The sequence below is a fragment of the Orussus abietinus genome, unplaced genomic scaffold (genome assembly GCF_000612105.2).
Source record: "Orussus abietinus isolate OABI.00-Male unplaced genomic scaffold, Oabi_2.0 scaffold49, whole genome shotgun sequence".
Taxonomy (NCBI): Eukaryota; Metazoa; Arthropoda; class Insecta; order Hymenoptera; family Orussidae; genus Orussus; species Orussus abietinus.
This window is the reverse complement of record NW_019394595.1, coordinates 463,984-477,089: the sequence shown is the minus strand read 5'-3', so window position 1 is coordinate 477,089 and position 13,106 is coordinate 463,984. Positions and strand designations below refer to the sequence as shown.

Here is a 13,106-nt window from a genome sequence, read left to right as displayed (position 1 = left end):
AGGTAGCACCTGACTTTTCGCGTCACCCTTAGAGTTTATCATAAATAAAAATGGATCGGTATCCAGCATATTATGCTTCATTAATGAGGAAATTCGGCGTCCGGGTCTCGCGATTCCTTCGGCGACTTCTGCTTCTTGTACCCTGCATGGAAATTCGACTTTACTCGTCAGAGATCGATTTTTAATATTCTCAGGCCCATCATTACTTCCAAGCCCTCGCCATCCATCCAACTCGTCGATGCTCGATGTTTTCCTTCGGCAATGCACCTATGGGGTCCCATGGGATATAGTTTCCCGCCCGGAAAAATAAGATGTTTCCAGCAAGTCACATTTCTCGTATTCTTTTGTTATGACTATTGTCACGGTGTCTGTAAGTTTCCCCGAGACGAACACTTTTACCTCTTGAACGCACGTGAACAGTCTTAGGTTAACGCGCGAAATAAATTCTCAATTCCGCAATTTTTTATCGATTTGCCTTTTTAACGTCTCTTTCTAAAGAGGATAAAATTATCTAGGGCTTTATCTTTTCAGAATTTTCGATTCCCGTTTTGGTTCAATTTTATGACAAAGATGTAATAACTGTGCCGAGTTGCGACATTGGGTTGAGTCCTATTAGCATAAATCGACATCTTTCTAGATGCGGATCATCATTGAAAAAGTCGCGAAAGGCCCTCTCTTCCTTGACGGTTATCTAGCTTTTCGAGATAACGAAAGTACCGAGGAGTGGAAAGAAAGTCGTATCGGCGGGTTCGGAGAAAAGTTTAATTCGACCGAATCGCATCACCGTAAAAATGAATGAACAGAAAAGCGTTAAGAAGTTCCGGCACCCGAAGGGTCCTATTGGCATGAACCGACATCTTTCGTGTTGCGGATCGTTATTGAAAAAGTCGGGGAAGGGCCTCTCTTCCTTGACAGTTATCCAGCTTCTCGAGATAACGAAAGTACCGAGGAGTGGAAAGAAAGTAGTCGTATCAGAGGGTTCGGAGAAAAGTTCAATTAAAAAGTTCGGTTTCGACCTCGCCAAGAGGCTCGGGTTTAATATTCGGTGTAATTGTCAAAGTTTCTTATTGCTCGAACTGCATCGAAGTCGATCTTGCACGAAGCCGAGTGTCGGTTGTTTGCTCTTGAATAAGTTATCCGGGAAACTTAGCGTATGTACTCCGTGCCGGAATTTCGAGCTTCCTTTATGGACTATTTTATCATCTTCCGCATAAATTATCCCGGGACAACTTGGATAGAAAATGAGATATTCGTATACGTACTATTGGTTTAAATTAGACGTTTCTTTCGGAGGGCGTGATAAGTTTTTGAATTATGCGACTTTCGGTTTGTTTAGATACATGTTCAGAGTAAATGGAGTAAATAGATTGGTAAAATAAAACCTTGGGATAGACTGCGACATTCTTTCCAGACGTTTTAGTTTGTAACGTATCGTTATGAATTAAATGTAACAATTAATTTCGTTGAACGCTTAATATGCGCGAAAAAGTTCCGATCTGGAGGACTTTGTTAAAGTTTTCATTATTTCAATAAGGTATTCGAAAAAAAATATGGTCTGTCCAATATAGCGGGTCAAGCTAAAGTTTATACATAACGATAGATGAGCGTTTCTCTTCTATACCACTTATGTATGCATTTGGCACGAAACTCTACTGAGTTTCTTGACAAGTCTTTTATTAAAACGTTTAATGTATCCGCAGAAGGCGCTTAATACGCGAAAGTCTATGACAGCGGACTAAATTATGTTTGTCCATCTAAAGTTAATTATTCTAGACTAGAACTTGAATGTACTAAACTAATTGCCTACACACCGATTACATTTGAATCTCAACCATAGACGTCGACGTTAACCCTGAACTTTATCACGAGTTTAGAAATATCAAGCTAAGATATTTTTTAGAGTCCGTCAAATGGTTTCAAAAAGTTGCCCGATAATAATTGTTTGTTATAAACTATTACAAAAACGTCGACGTGTAGAGTTTCGGCTACTCTAGTCAGTTCTATCCAGCACTGTCCTATTGGATCAATTACGTTGTCCTATTACATTAATTATATTAATATAATATTCCTATTACATTAAACAATACCCTTGAAGATTAACTTTCGGAGGAAACCATATTTTTGAAAGAAAAATAAAACGTTCATGTCCACGTGTACGTGTCACCGTCAGAGCTGGGGCAGACTTTACTCTGTGAAAAAATCTGGATTAAATTTATTCGAAAGTGTTAACGACAATCATCAAGCACGGACTCATTGTTGAATTCCAAAGAAGGTCTGTGGAATTTAATATACGTCTGCGCTTGACGATACGTCTCGTGAAAATTATTTAGCATATTAAATTCGATGTGAAAATGCTTAACGGGGTGGAGGCAAATGTGACGAATGAAAATCATGCGAAGGTATGTTCGCTTCCTTTCGACGAGGTTATTCGGGTGAATTTCTGCGAGTATTCGATATTTCCCGTGAACTCATGGGTGCCGAATAGAAATACGATTCGATGCGAAAATTGGCCGGCAAACGAGTCGGAAATTCCCCCGCGAATGAGGACAATTCCCACGCGAGTGGAGAGCGGGAGAAGATATTTTTGAATTTCGTTTCACTCTTCCCTTTGAATAAATAAATGAATCCTTCGGGTTAATAGCAGCACACCACTGCAACGCCCAGCTGGCAAAGCATGCAGTTTTATCAGTCTCAACTGTCAACCCTTTCAGCTTGAACACACGTCTCGAGCAGTGGAGCTAAAGGAAACCGGACATACGATGAACATCGGGACACATAGATTTAGGGGATCAAGATTCAAATGTGCTGGATCATTCCTGTTGTACGAGGACCAAAAATCATCGACTAAAAACACGCGATTACTCGAGCACATTCCTCTTTTCTCAATTTTATGGCGAATTTCTGAGAGCATCGCGTGCAACACCTAGAAACGGTGGGAATAAATATACTAGAGTTTGTAAAAAAAAAAGGTTTATTACTTTCGACGAGGGGCTATTTACTTAGAGATCCGTAAAAACGATTTTCTTCTTTGAGAGCCGATTGCCTTTGATTTCATATGATAAACGATGCGATAATTTGATATAAAAAAAATGGAAAAATGATCTTACCGAGTAGTTGCCGCCATTTCCCTGATTGTCATTGACCGATTCGAATTTATGAACTACACCCCGGAAACGTGGTGCCTTGTACAACAGATTTTCGATTCGCTAAACACTAAGAACGTAGACAATTAAATCCGAGGTATTCGTCACAGGCCGCTAAGTACTTTCGCCTTTCGATAAATTTATCTTCGACGTATTAAAAACTTCTCCATCTTTTCTACCGTTTCGAAAATGAGAGTTAAAATTCGGTTCGGTTCGACCATTTCATTGGAAAAAGTGTCTTATTCGATCGAATTGACATATTTGAGGGGGGTTTCACTTCACCTTAAAGAGTCCATCTCAAACGGATGCAAATGAATCGCGGAAGAGAAGTAAACGCAAGACGTCCTACTTAGCGACCATTTTTTTTGCAGAGCGTGTGTTCCAACTGAATCCATTCTCTGTGAAACTTCGCAAATAAATCGGAAATACCGAGTGGAAAGTAAAGGTGAGAAAAAAAAAGAAGAATCGACGGAAATCGAAAAGTCAAACGGAGCACAGATACAGGGGCTCTTAGACAGGGTACACTTTACCGGGGTATGTAAGCAAAACTCGAAAACGTGTAATTACGAAAACTCCAAACTCTACTGTATGGGAATGGCGGATTATCGGATGGCGGTGATACTGATCGATGATGGGAAAGGGCGAGGTATCGACTCGAATCGTTTCGGCGAAAGCTTTGCTTCGCTGTTATCACATTTTTTTACAACCTTTCCCAATTTTGCAGTCTATGCTTTTCTGCTTTTAGTGAAAAGGGGTACCCAAAGGTGCATTGGTCGGAGAAAACGGTCGCCTTTCGTCCTTGTCGATTTTTGCTCGCAGAACGCAATCGATGGGGATCGATTGGATCGAAGCTCCGATCAATGGGTCCCATCGATCCCCGATCTATGATTCGCGAGACGATTCATCGCACGAAGGACGAAAAACGCCGCCGATTGTCGAGCAAGGTCTTCGAAGGCGGTTTTTGGTGATTTTATGGTGGTTGATTGGTGGTGACGGTGACGGTGAGAGAGATACAGGGTCGACTTCGTGTCTTATTTGTTGATAATCAATGATGCGCGACCAGAATGTCGAATTTTACCGCGCTGTCAGTTTTTTTCAACTACACTTGCTGGGACGAAAAATAAAATCACGATATCTTGCCAATAAGGTCAAACGAAGCTCGTTGCGGGTCAATGGTGAGAAAATGACGCGAGAAAATCGAAGCCCTCTGCAATTGCATTATCCAATAAACACAACCTAGTGAACCGTATTTTGCACGTTTCAAGGTCTGCCTTTCCACGTGTAATTCAACGTCCATATTACGTCAATTTTACGGTTAAACTACTGCTACAATCGTGTAACATGAAGGTTGTTTAAACATTTGTCTTTAAAGACTTAGGAGGGAGTACGTATCAACGCGTTTATAAAATACACATTTTTAGAATACACAGTTCTCCTCAGCTAGGAACAAACGTACCGAAAACCTAAACAAAAAATCATCGTTTCTTATAAACGGCTGATTAATTTAGAGAAGAAAAAATCTGCTTGGTGAACCTTTATTTTCTGTTTCCTACACTATATTTCCACTACGTTTGCGAGTATTAATCGTGCATTCCACTATTTTGTGTTCATTGAGTTTCCGCAAGTGAGAGGTCGTCGATTTTTCCCGTTCCGATTTTTCGTGCAATTTTTGAACGCATCGCGAGATGCTGCGACAAGTATCCGATCGCGAGGGGCTATTCACTTGGAAATCAGTGAAAACGATTTTTACCTTTGAGAGTCGATTGCTTTTTATTTAATTTGCTACACATCAATGCAATTCGCTAACAAGGGACGTTCGGCCATAAAATTGCGAAAGTGTTAGGTGATTTCCACGTTACAACGTGATTTCCACGATTTTCCGAGTGAATATCCTCTCCGACGAAGTGGCGTCGATCTTCAGGGTCGATTACCAACAACAAGACAACCCAGTTCTGTGGACAAGGGTAAGACACTATCGTGTTGGGGTCACTGGGGTCGGGCGAAGTTCAAAAGGGCGTTTTAAAGACCTGGGCCCTACCTTGAAGAGCTGCACGCCAATGACAGCGAACACGAACTGCAGGAGGCTGGTGACGAGGACTATGTTGCCGATAGTCTTTACCGCTACGATGACGCACTGTACTACGTGCTGGGTTTCAAAATTAATCACAAGATATGTAGATTTCGTAAGAACCTCTACACCCTTTTCCCAGCGCGAAAGAACATCACCTCTTTTCTCGCTAGGCCACCTTCTTTCAAGTTCCGAACACTTCATAGGGGGAACTTATCTCGGATACGGAACCTCGAGAAGGCCAGGCTTTGATCGAAAATAATGGCTCCTCTGGGAGGAATCGCTAACTCCGCAGGAAGGGAGAAAAGTCCGAGGCAACGGCGATGGATTTTCCCGAAGCCCAATCTTCGCCATTTAAGATCATATGAAAGGGTCATTCTATATATACAAAACGTCAAAATATTGATGAAACTTTTGTTCGAACTGTATGCACCGAATTGGTAGAAACTTCAGCATGGGATTATGGAGGTTCTAAGGAAGAACGTGGTGCTTATGAAATTTCATTAAACAAAAATATGTATAATCTTGGTTTTAGTTTGGAATAGATAAACAATTTTTTTTAATCGAAAATGAAACTTCGTGAGCACCACGTTCTTTCTTAGGGTCTCCGTAATCACGTGCTGAGGTTCGAAATGATTCGGTGCATCCCTTTTGAAGAAAAGTTTTATCACTATTTTGACGGTTTATATATGTAGAATATCCCTTTCATATCACCTTAAATATTGTCTCGAGTGAACGGATCAGATCGAGCCTCCTCGAGGGTCTTGCTTTCAGGGAAAGCTCTTCGAGCTTTCCGACTACGACGGGCACATGAGACCGCGTTTATGCGCCGATTACGTCAAGTCCGGCATCTTTTCGATACATTTCCTCTTTTGTTACGGACATGTTACAAGAGTAGCAAAGTGGGACCTATTGTGTGGTCGGTGAGTCAATTTGGGGTCCTTTGTACAGCGAGGAGGGTTTACTGCAAAGTGTTACATGAGACCCTAGGTCTGGCGTTTAGCGGCAAACTACTACTTACGGAATCGGGTAAAAGCACCGAATGGGACGTCAGTTTTTACCCATTAAATCGGACTCTGCGTTGACGCTTAAGGGGATGCGAAAATGGCATCAAAGAGTTCTCTTTCATGAAACTTTTCTCCGAACTGGGTGTATAAAATCGATTCAAACTTTACAAAGTGAACTTGGAGACTATAAGGAAGGTCCCGACCCCAATAAAACTTTATTTTTCATTTAAAAAATGTGAAAACATCTTTATACAAATAAAAAAAAAAGAAATTGAAATTTCATGGTTGGCGGGCCATATTTATGCTACAAAGTTTTAAACGTTTCGGTACACCCAGTTCGAAGAATGGTTTCATAAACGAGAACTCTTTGACGTCACTTTCACATCGTCTTAAGGGGAGTCGTGTCGAAGATCGAAGAACTCGGGGACGTTTCTTGGGTAGCAAGTTACCGAGATCGCGTGAAAGCGATAGGGGTACTTTTCGTTATGGAGAATTTCCAAGTAGGGTGTCGCTGTTCGGCTGTTAAATAATTTAGACTGTAAGGAAGGTGTAGAGAGAATTACCTTTAAGCCCTTGGCCCGATTAATGGCGCGCAGTGGTCTCAGCACTCGGAGGACCCTGAGGATCTTCACCACGGAGATGGCACCGGAACTGAATCAGACAAAAGATTTCGTTAGATGACATTTTGCGTATTCGTATTTGCTCATCGCATCATCTTAAGAAAGTTACCTGAAGAACATGGAGACCAAGGAGACGCAGACGACAAGGAGATCCAGATTGTTGAAGGCCGATCGGCAGAAGGCTCCCTCGTGAATGATGAACCCATAGGAAATCATCTTCAGGCAGATCTCCACGGTGAATACCGTCGTGAAGAAGTAGTCGAAATAATTTAAAATCTGCGCAAAATACGAAAGAGGAGCTTAGAAGGAATAAGATACAAACTCCAGCAATTTTCCCTCGATTACCATGTTTCTGTAGGATCCTGCATTGAGAGGATCTTCTGCAGCAAGCATCGCCGACGAGATCATGATACACGCCAAGATGACATTACCGAAGTAACTGTGATTGCACAGCCAATGGCAGAAAACTCGAAATCTGAAATCGATACAATAGCCATTGGCTCGACGGACTCGGAGGACTTTCTTTTCACCTTCCATGATTTAAGATTATTCCTTATTTGCCGTACTATACCGATTAGTTTGTGAGAAGAGGAAGAAAGCGGAACCAGCCGGTATCGGCTGCTTCTTCGTCGCCATATTGAATTCCGACATTCTTCGAGGCCTCGCCGAGACTTCACCGTCCATGCCGTCGTCTTTAACAGAAATGCAACATATATGATTTAATGCTAATTATTATCTTAACATCTACAATGAAGTACGATAGAATTATTCTGAATTTACCGTGAATTGCCGAACCGTCCTCATCCTCCCCCTCTAAATCCTCTTCATCGGATTCTATGTTGAGTCGTACCTTTGCGTGGCTGTTCATGTCTTCGCCCTTTTCCGACCTGAGAAGTTTAAACCAAATCTTAAAACCTTCTTTCATATTGTGTAGCATTTGAAATCTCACCAATGCGGAGAACATTTACGAGATTTTCTTATAGGTACACGCAAGAAGATATGTCCCCGAATTAATAAAACCATTGTCCGTCCGACCATCGAAGACGGTTATTAAACGCACAACCGAATATGTGGTAGACATGAAATTCTTTGATTAATAACTTTCAATCGTTTGCTTCAAATATTGCGGTAGATTACGCTACAACCAAGCGTTGTGCCAGCGTGACTTACGCTTCGGTGTCCAAGGCCGCTTCATAGTCTTCCATGGTCTCATTGGGATCCTGTTCCAGATCCGTTCCTCCACCTTCGTCTTCACCTCCGGTTCCTTCTCCTCCATCGTCTCCACCTTCGCCGCTGACCTCGTCGGGAGGAGGCGAGCCGCTGTTCGATTTGTTCTTCCCCGCCTAGAAATTCATTCAAACGATCATGTCGAGCCTCTTTCGTGACTCCAGTCCTCGCAGAAATCAAGGGAACTCCTGACCCAAACAAAGATCGAGTCATTCTCATCGACCGTGCTGAAAATAAACGAGTTCGAAGCCTTCTCTCCCTTCCGTTCTTCCCATTCACTTCCACCTGGTGCGTTCGCAAGCTGGCGAACATGGAAGATCCACGTGCATTACGATGCAAGAGATCACTTTACATATCGTACCCAGGGCTTCGAGAACATGACGAGCTGAAGGGAGGCGAGAGACACCTCGATACCTCGAAGAACCCTCACCTGTGTACTCGTGCAACGTGCGTGCACTTTCAATCGTTAAAGGGGATGTGTCGCAACATGCCCCGTTTCAGAGAAAGACAACCAAGAGGTAGCAATTGTCTATCGATTCCATTTTTCCGATAAATAATTCCCTCGAGAATAATCGCATAGAAATTCGATATCGCTTCTAAAGCGCATACTACCCTGTCACCGAAGCTGAGTCCAGGGTTCAACAGGATATTTTCTTGTGGCACTCATGAAATTTCAATTTATAAACTATTTGTTTATAGGTATTTAAAACATTTTTTTTATAAACAATGAAATTTCATGGGGGTCAGGACCTTCTTTATAACCTCTGTAACCACGTTGTGAAGTTTGAAACGATTTGGTATACTCAGGTCGGAGAAAAGTTTCATGAACGATTGACCCCTTCGATGCCGCCTTCGCATCCCCTTAATACGTTCATTTCGTTGCAAAAAATATCCTTACCCCTTCTTCGGCTTCCTTCTCGATGGCGGTCAAAGACTCGGCATCGGCCAAGTTGTCGACGGCGATGGCCAAGAAGACGTTCAAGAGGATATCTGTATTATCGTGTAATTAAGGAAATTTGTAGTAGCGTATTTACCTGTACGTATGAAAATAACGATATTTTAGCCCGGAAAAGGATACAGTTTCCGCAGATAAAGAGAATGATAAAGTAGACACACGCCAGGACCCCGGGACTGGAAACTCCGCCATAAGCTCGTATTCCTTCGTACATTACGGCGTTCCAATCCTCGCCGGTTAAGATCTACACGTGAGAAGTAAATATAAATATTTAACGTACTACATATTAATTATCCCGATTACAATACGTACTTGAAACACGGTTAAAAGACTCTGCCAAAAGCTGTCGAAATTGCTGCGTGGCTTATCCTGCAAGTCGCTGACGTTAAACTTCCCCCCGAAGACCTGAGATTCAAAGACGAGAGTTGAAGGACGATTTTAAATTCGAATCCTTTGTTCGTAAGTCCATTGTACCTGCATGCCCAAGAGGGCGAAGATAACGATGAAGAGAAACAATAGGAGTAATAAGGAGGCGATCGACTGAATCGAATTCAGCAACGAAGCCACTAGGTTCGATAGCGACCTCCAGTATCTGAAAAGGGAAGACGAGGGAGTAATTTATTTTTCCGTTAAGGGGGTGTGAAAGTGGCATCTGAGAGGTCAATAGTTCATGCTACATTTCTCCGAACTGGGTGTACCGAATTGTTTCGAACTTAACAACGTGGTTACAGAGGTTATAAAGAAAGTCCTGACCACTATGAAATTTTTTTTTTTTTTTTATAAACAATTTTTAAAATATCTATAAACAGATTATTAAAAACTTGAAATTTCGTGGGAGTCAGGATCTTCCTTATAGCCTTCATGTTCACATTGGAAAGTTTAAAACGACTCGGTACACTTGGTTCGGAGAAAAGTTTCATAAACGAGACCTCTTTGACTCCACTTTTCCATCACCTTAATGGAAAGTTCAACAATGAAACGCGCGTTTTTTTAATAGTAAACCGAGGGGGTATTCGCTCAGGAAATCGTGAATCTTAACACTCGAAATCATGTGGAAATCGTTAGAAATCATCAAAACATTGCCTCAATTTTAAGGCGAAAGTCATTTGTTACCTAATCGTATTGTCGTTTATCATATGAAATCAAAGGCGATCGGTTCTCGAAGAAGAAAATCATTTTCACTGATTTCCGAGTGAACAGCTCCTCGTAGGAAATGATAAAGGGCGACCCGATTTCAGATGTCACTCACTTGGTCACTTTGAATACCCGAAGAAGTCTAACACAACGCAGGACGGAGACTCCTAAAGGCGGCATTATGTTCGTGTTGGTCAGGATCATCTCGCTGATGGAACCGATCACGACGAAGCAGTCGAACCGATTAAACAATGACACGAAGTAACCCTGAGGAAGTCGGCACGTATCTCTTAGAGGTCTCGCTAGCCTCATATGCCAATTACATTAATAGACATGTGAGAACTGTCAAGAAATGTTACGTCCGTTCTTGAGGAATCTTTCGCGCGTTAGAACATACCTGAAACCCCAGACTGTACATCTTCAGCATCATCTCCATGGAGAAGAGAGCGATGAAGAACACGTTTGTGACTTCTGCAATGGGAACGATAATTTGCTCGTCGTGGAGACAATTATTTGTACGAAATCTGCAAAACGAGGAGTCGAGTACCGACCTTGAAATTGGTCCAACCATTTTGGTTGCTTGTAATGTTCGGTAGCCAATACCACCGTGTTCAGAAACACCAGAACGATGATCAGCCAGTAAAACACTTGGGACTTTACGGCTTTTCTACATGCTCTTCTCATTCGGCGATTCGCTCTGCGAAAGGGATCAACGATGTCATTTACTTCGATACGCGTAACGAGAAATTAAATACAGGTTCCTCTCGTTAGGATTCCCAAAAATTATTAGCTGGTCCAGAAAATTATTGCAGATTTTCCCTTGTAAAATTTGACGCTTTGTTATAAAACAAAATTATTTTTTATCCATGTTCGTATACCATTTTAGGGCGCTGACTGAGCTCTATATGTTTATAATAGTAATTGTATTTGAAATATTACTTCATGTATAATTTAAATTATTTAATCATAGACAGAAAAGAATGGTACATGACATGGATATAAAAGAAGAGCAACTTTATCGGAAAACAAAGTATTACATTTTGAATAACAAAAACCTCAACAACTTTTTGGACAACTTACTAATTTATGCCCAGCAATTACCTATCGAGATCTCGTTTTTTCCGTTTCCAGAAAGACTCCTGCTGAACTCCTTCGTCGTCTCCCTCCAACTGGTCCGTACTTTCCATCTCGTTCTGCTGCTTGGCTGGAAAATGGATCTAAACGTCAGACTCTGCTCGTAACGTATCGTGGTCTCGACTTATCGCAGTCGTCTTACATTTCCCGTCCTGTTGCTGAGGTTCGTCCGCTTCCGGTTCTATGTCCTCGGCCTGAGTTATCCAGTCCAAGTAGCCTTTGAGGTCGTCCTCGATTTGCTGCTTCTCCCTCAGCTTGTGGAAGTCACCTCGAGCCTTCGCTTTTTCTCTTTCCTTGGAGAACTCTCTAAGCGGGAACGTGCCAATTGCATCGTCAAAGATCACAGGACCGCGTATGCGTGTAATTGGGTCTCCGGACGACCGAAGATCGAATTAAGCCCGTTTGTGACCCGTTGGACGCTTAAGGCGAGGTGAAAGTGGCCTCGAAGAGTTCTCGTTCATGAAACTTTTCTCCAAACTGGGTGCACTGGATCGATTCAAACCTTACAATACAGATATGGAGGCTACAAGGAATGTCCTGGAACTCATGAAATTTCAATTTTTGAATTTCTTCATAGATATTTTAGAAATTGTCCACAAAAAATGAACATCCTTGGGTGTCAGGATTTTCCTGATAGCCTCTATGTCCATGCTGTGAAGTTTGAAAGGAATCGGTACCCCTGTTTTGAGAAAAGTTTCATGAACGATGGAACTCTCGGACGCCACTTTCACATCTCTTTAGAAGAGATGTCATTTTTATTTTTAGCCTCCCTTTTGCCCTTTCAAATCCGTTTTTCTCACGCCGTTTTCACTAGGCAAGTAACGATTAGCGATCACATGCATAACACTTTTGTGCCTCCGCTGATTCTCCACGCAAAAGTGTTATAATTGTCGCCGACCTCTACTACTCTCTCTTACTCATAGGTGCCATAGAATTTTAGTACCATTTTCCAATCTGACATCATCTCACGTGTTGAGTTTCTGACAACTTACCCGGACAACACACCGAGAATCAGGTTCATGACAAAAAAAGCCCCAAGGATGACCATCGAGATGAAGTATATCCACTGCCAGCTGCTGCCCATCGCATCTTCGATCTGAAGACCGACACGTCCGTTTAACGTGGATCCAGATGCAGAAGTAATAGACACGAACGAAAGGGGGAGAGAAATGAATTCCAAAGAAGTCTCACGTCGTAAAGCACGTCCGTCCACCCTTCCAGGGTGACGCACTGGAAGACAGTCAACATGGCGAGTCCGAAGTTGTCGAAGTTGGTGATGCCCCAGTTTGGACCCTCCCAGAATTGGTGGCTGCAGTAATATTCCGGGCCAAGAGATTCGCAGGGAAACCCGCCGGAACCGCAAGGATGAGGGTCGTCCATCATTTGATCTGAAAGCAGCGAGAAAACCTTGGATTCTTCGAGGACCCAAACCACGTCCTCGAGGACATTTACTCGAGATTCATCGCCGAAAGTCGCATACTTCCTACATTTTCTTCATCGAAAGGACGCCTTTTAAACGTCTCTCTAGTGACGAGCGAATGCACTACCATGGTCGAGTCTTGGTCTTGGTTTTGGCCTTGCAAAAAGCGCTGGACCGAAACCAAAATCGTAAGATCAATTTTAAGGCCGAACGTCATTCGTTACCGAATCGATTTGTTCATCATGTGAAATCAAAGGCAATCGACTCCTAAAGAAGGAAATCGTTTTCACTGATTTCCAAGTGAATAGTTCCTCGGTTAATTCCGTTTTCGTAATAAAGAGTGCTTAGGGGCTCCTTAACGTCGGATCAGCTGTTTGCGTGGAAGCTTTTGCGAGTAA

The 13,106-nt window shown here is 42.3% G+C and overlaps 1 protein-coding gene across 5 annotated transcripts in view; it reads right to left on the bottom strand.

The window, feature by feature from the left end:
* LOC105700686 (muscle calcium channel subunit alpha-1) overlaps window positions 1–13,106 on the bottom strand; it is a 47,400-nt gene that overhangs the window by 24,080 nt on the left and 10,214 nt on the right. For 3 of the 5 annotated variants that reach the window (XM_012426771.2, XM_012426768.2, XM_023432813.1), the window contains exons 6-23: window positions 12,480–12,676; window positions 12,281–12,384; window positions 11,431–11,594; window positions 11,256–11,358; window positions 10,706–10,851; window positions 10,552–10,625; window positions 10,270–10,421; window positions 9,495–9,612; window positions 9,333–9,425; window positions 9,144–9,264; window positions 8,964–9,055; window positions 8,009–8,181; window positions 7,619–7,725; window positions 7,410–7,530; window positions 7,184–7,313; window positions 6,948–7,114; window positions 6,782–6,869; window positions 5,182–5,289 (exon numbers count right to left, since the gene is read on the bottom strand). In XM_012426771.2, the coding sequence (XP_012282194.2) occupies window positions 5,182–5,289; window positions 6,782–6,869; window positions 6,948–7,114; window positions 7,184–7,313; window positions 7,410–7,530; window positions 7,619–7,725; window positions 8,009–8,181; window positions 8,964–9,055; window positions 9,144–9,264; window positions 9,333–9,425; window positions 9,495–9,612; window positions 10,270–10,421; window positions 10,552–10,625; window positions 10,706–10,851; window positions 11,256–11,358; window positions 11,431–11,594; window positions 12,281–12,384; window positions 12,480–12,676 (2,258 nt within the window). The remainder of the gene's footprint in view (window positions 1–5,181; window positions 5,290–6,781; window positions 6,870–6,947; window positions 7,115–7,183; window positions 7,314–7,409; window positions 7,531–7,618; window positions 7,726–8,008; window positions 8,182–8,963; window positions 9,056–9,143; window positions 9,265–9,332; window positions 9,426–9,494; window positions 9,613–10,269; window positions 10,422–10,551; window positions 10,626–10,705; window positions 10,852–11,255; window positions 11,359–11,430; window positions 11,595–12,280; window positions 12,385–12,479; window positions 12,677–13,106) is intronic. The other 2 variants (XM_012426772.2, XM_023432812.1) reach the window with 1 other exon arrangement.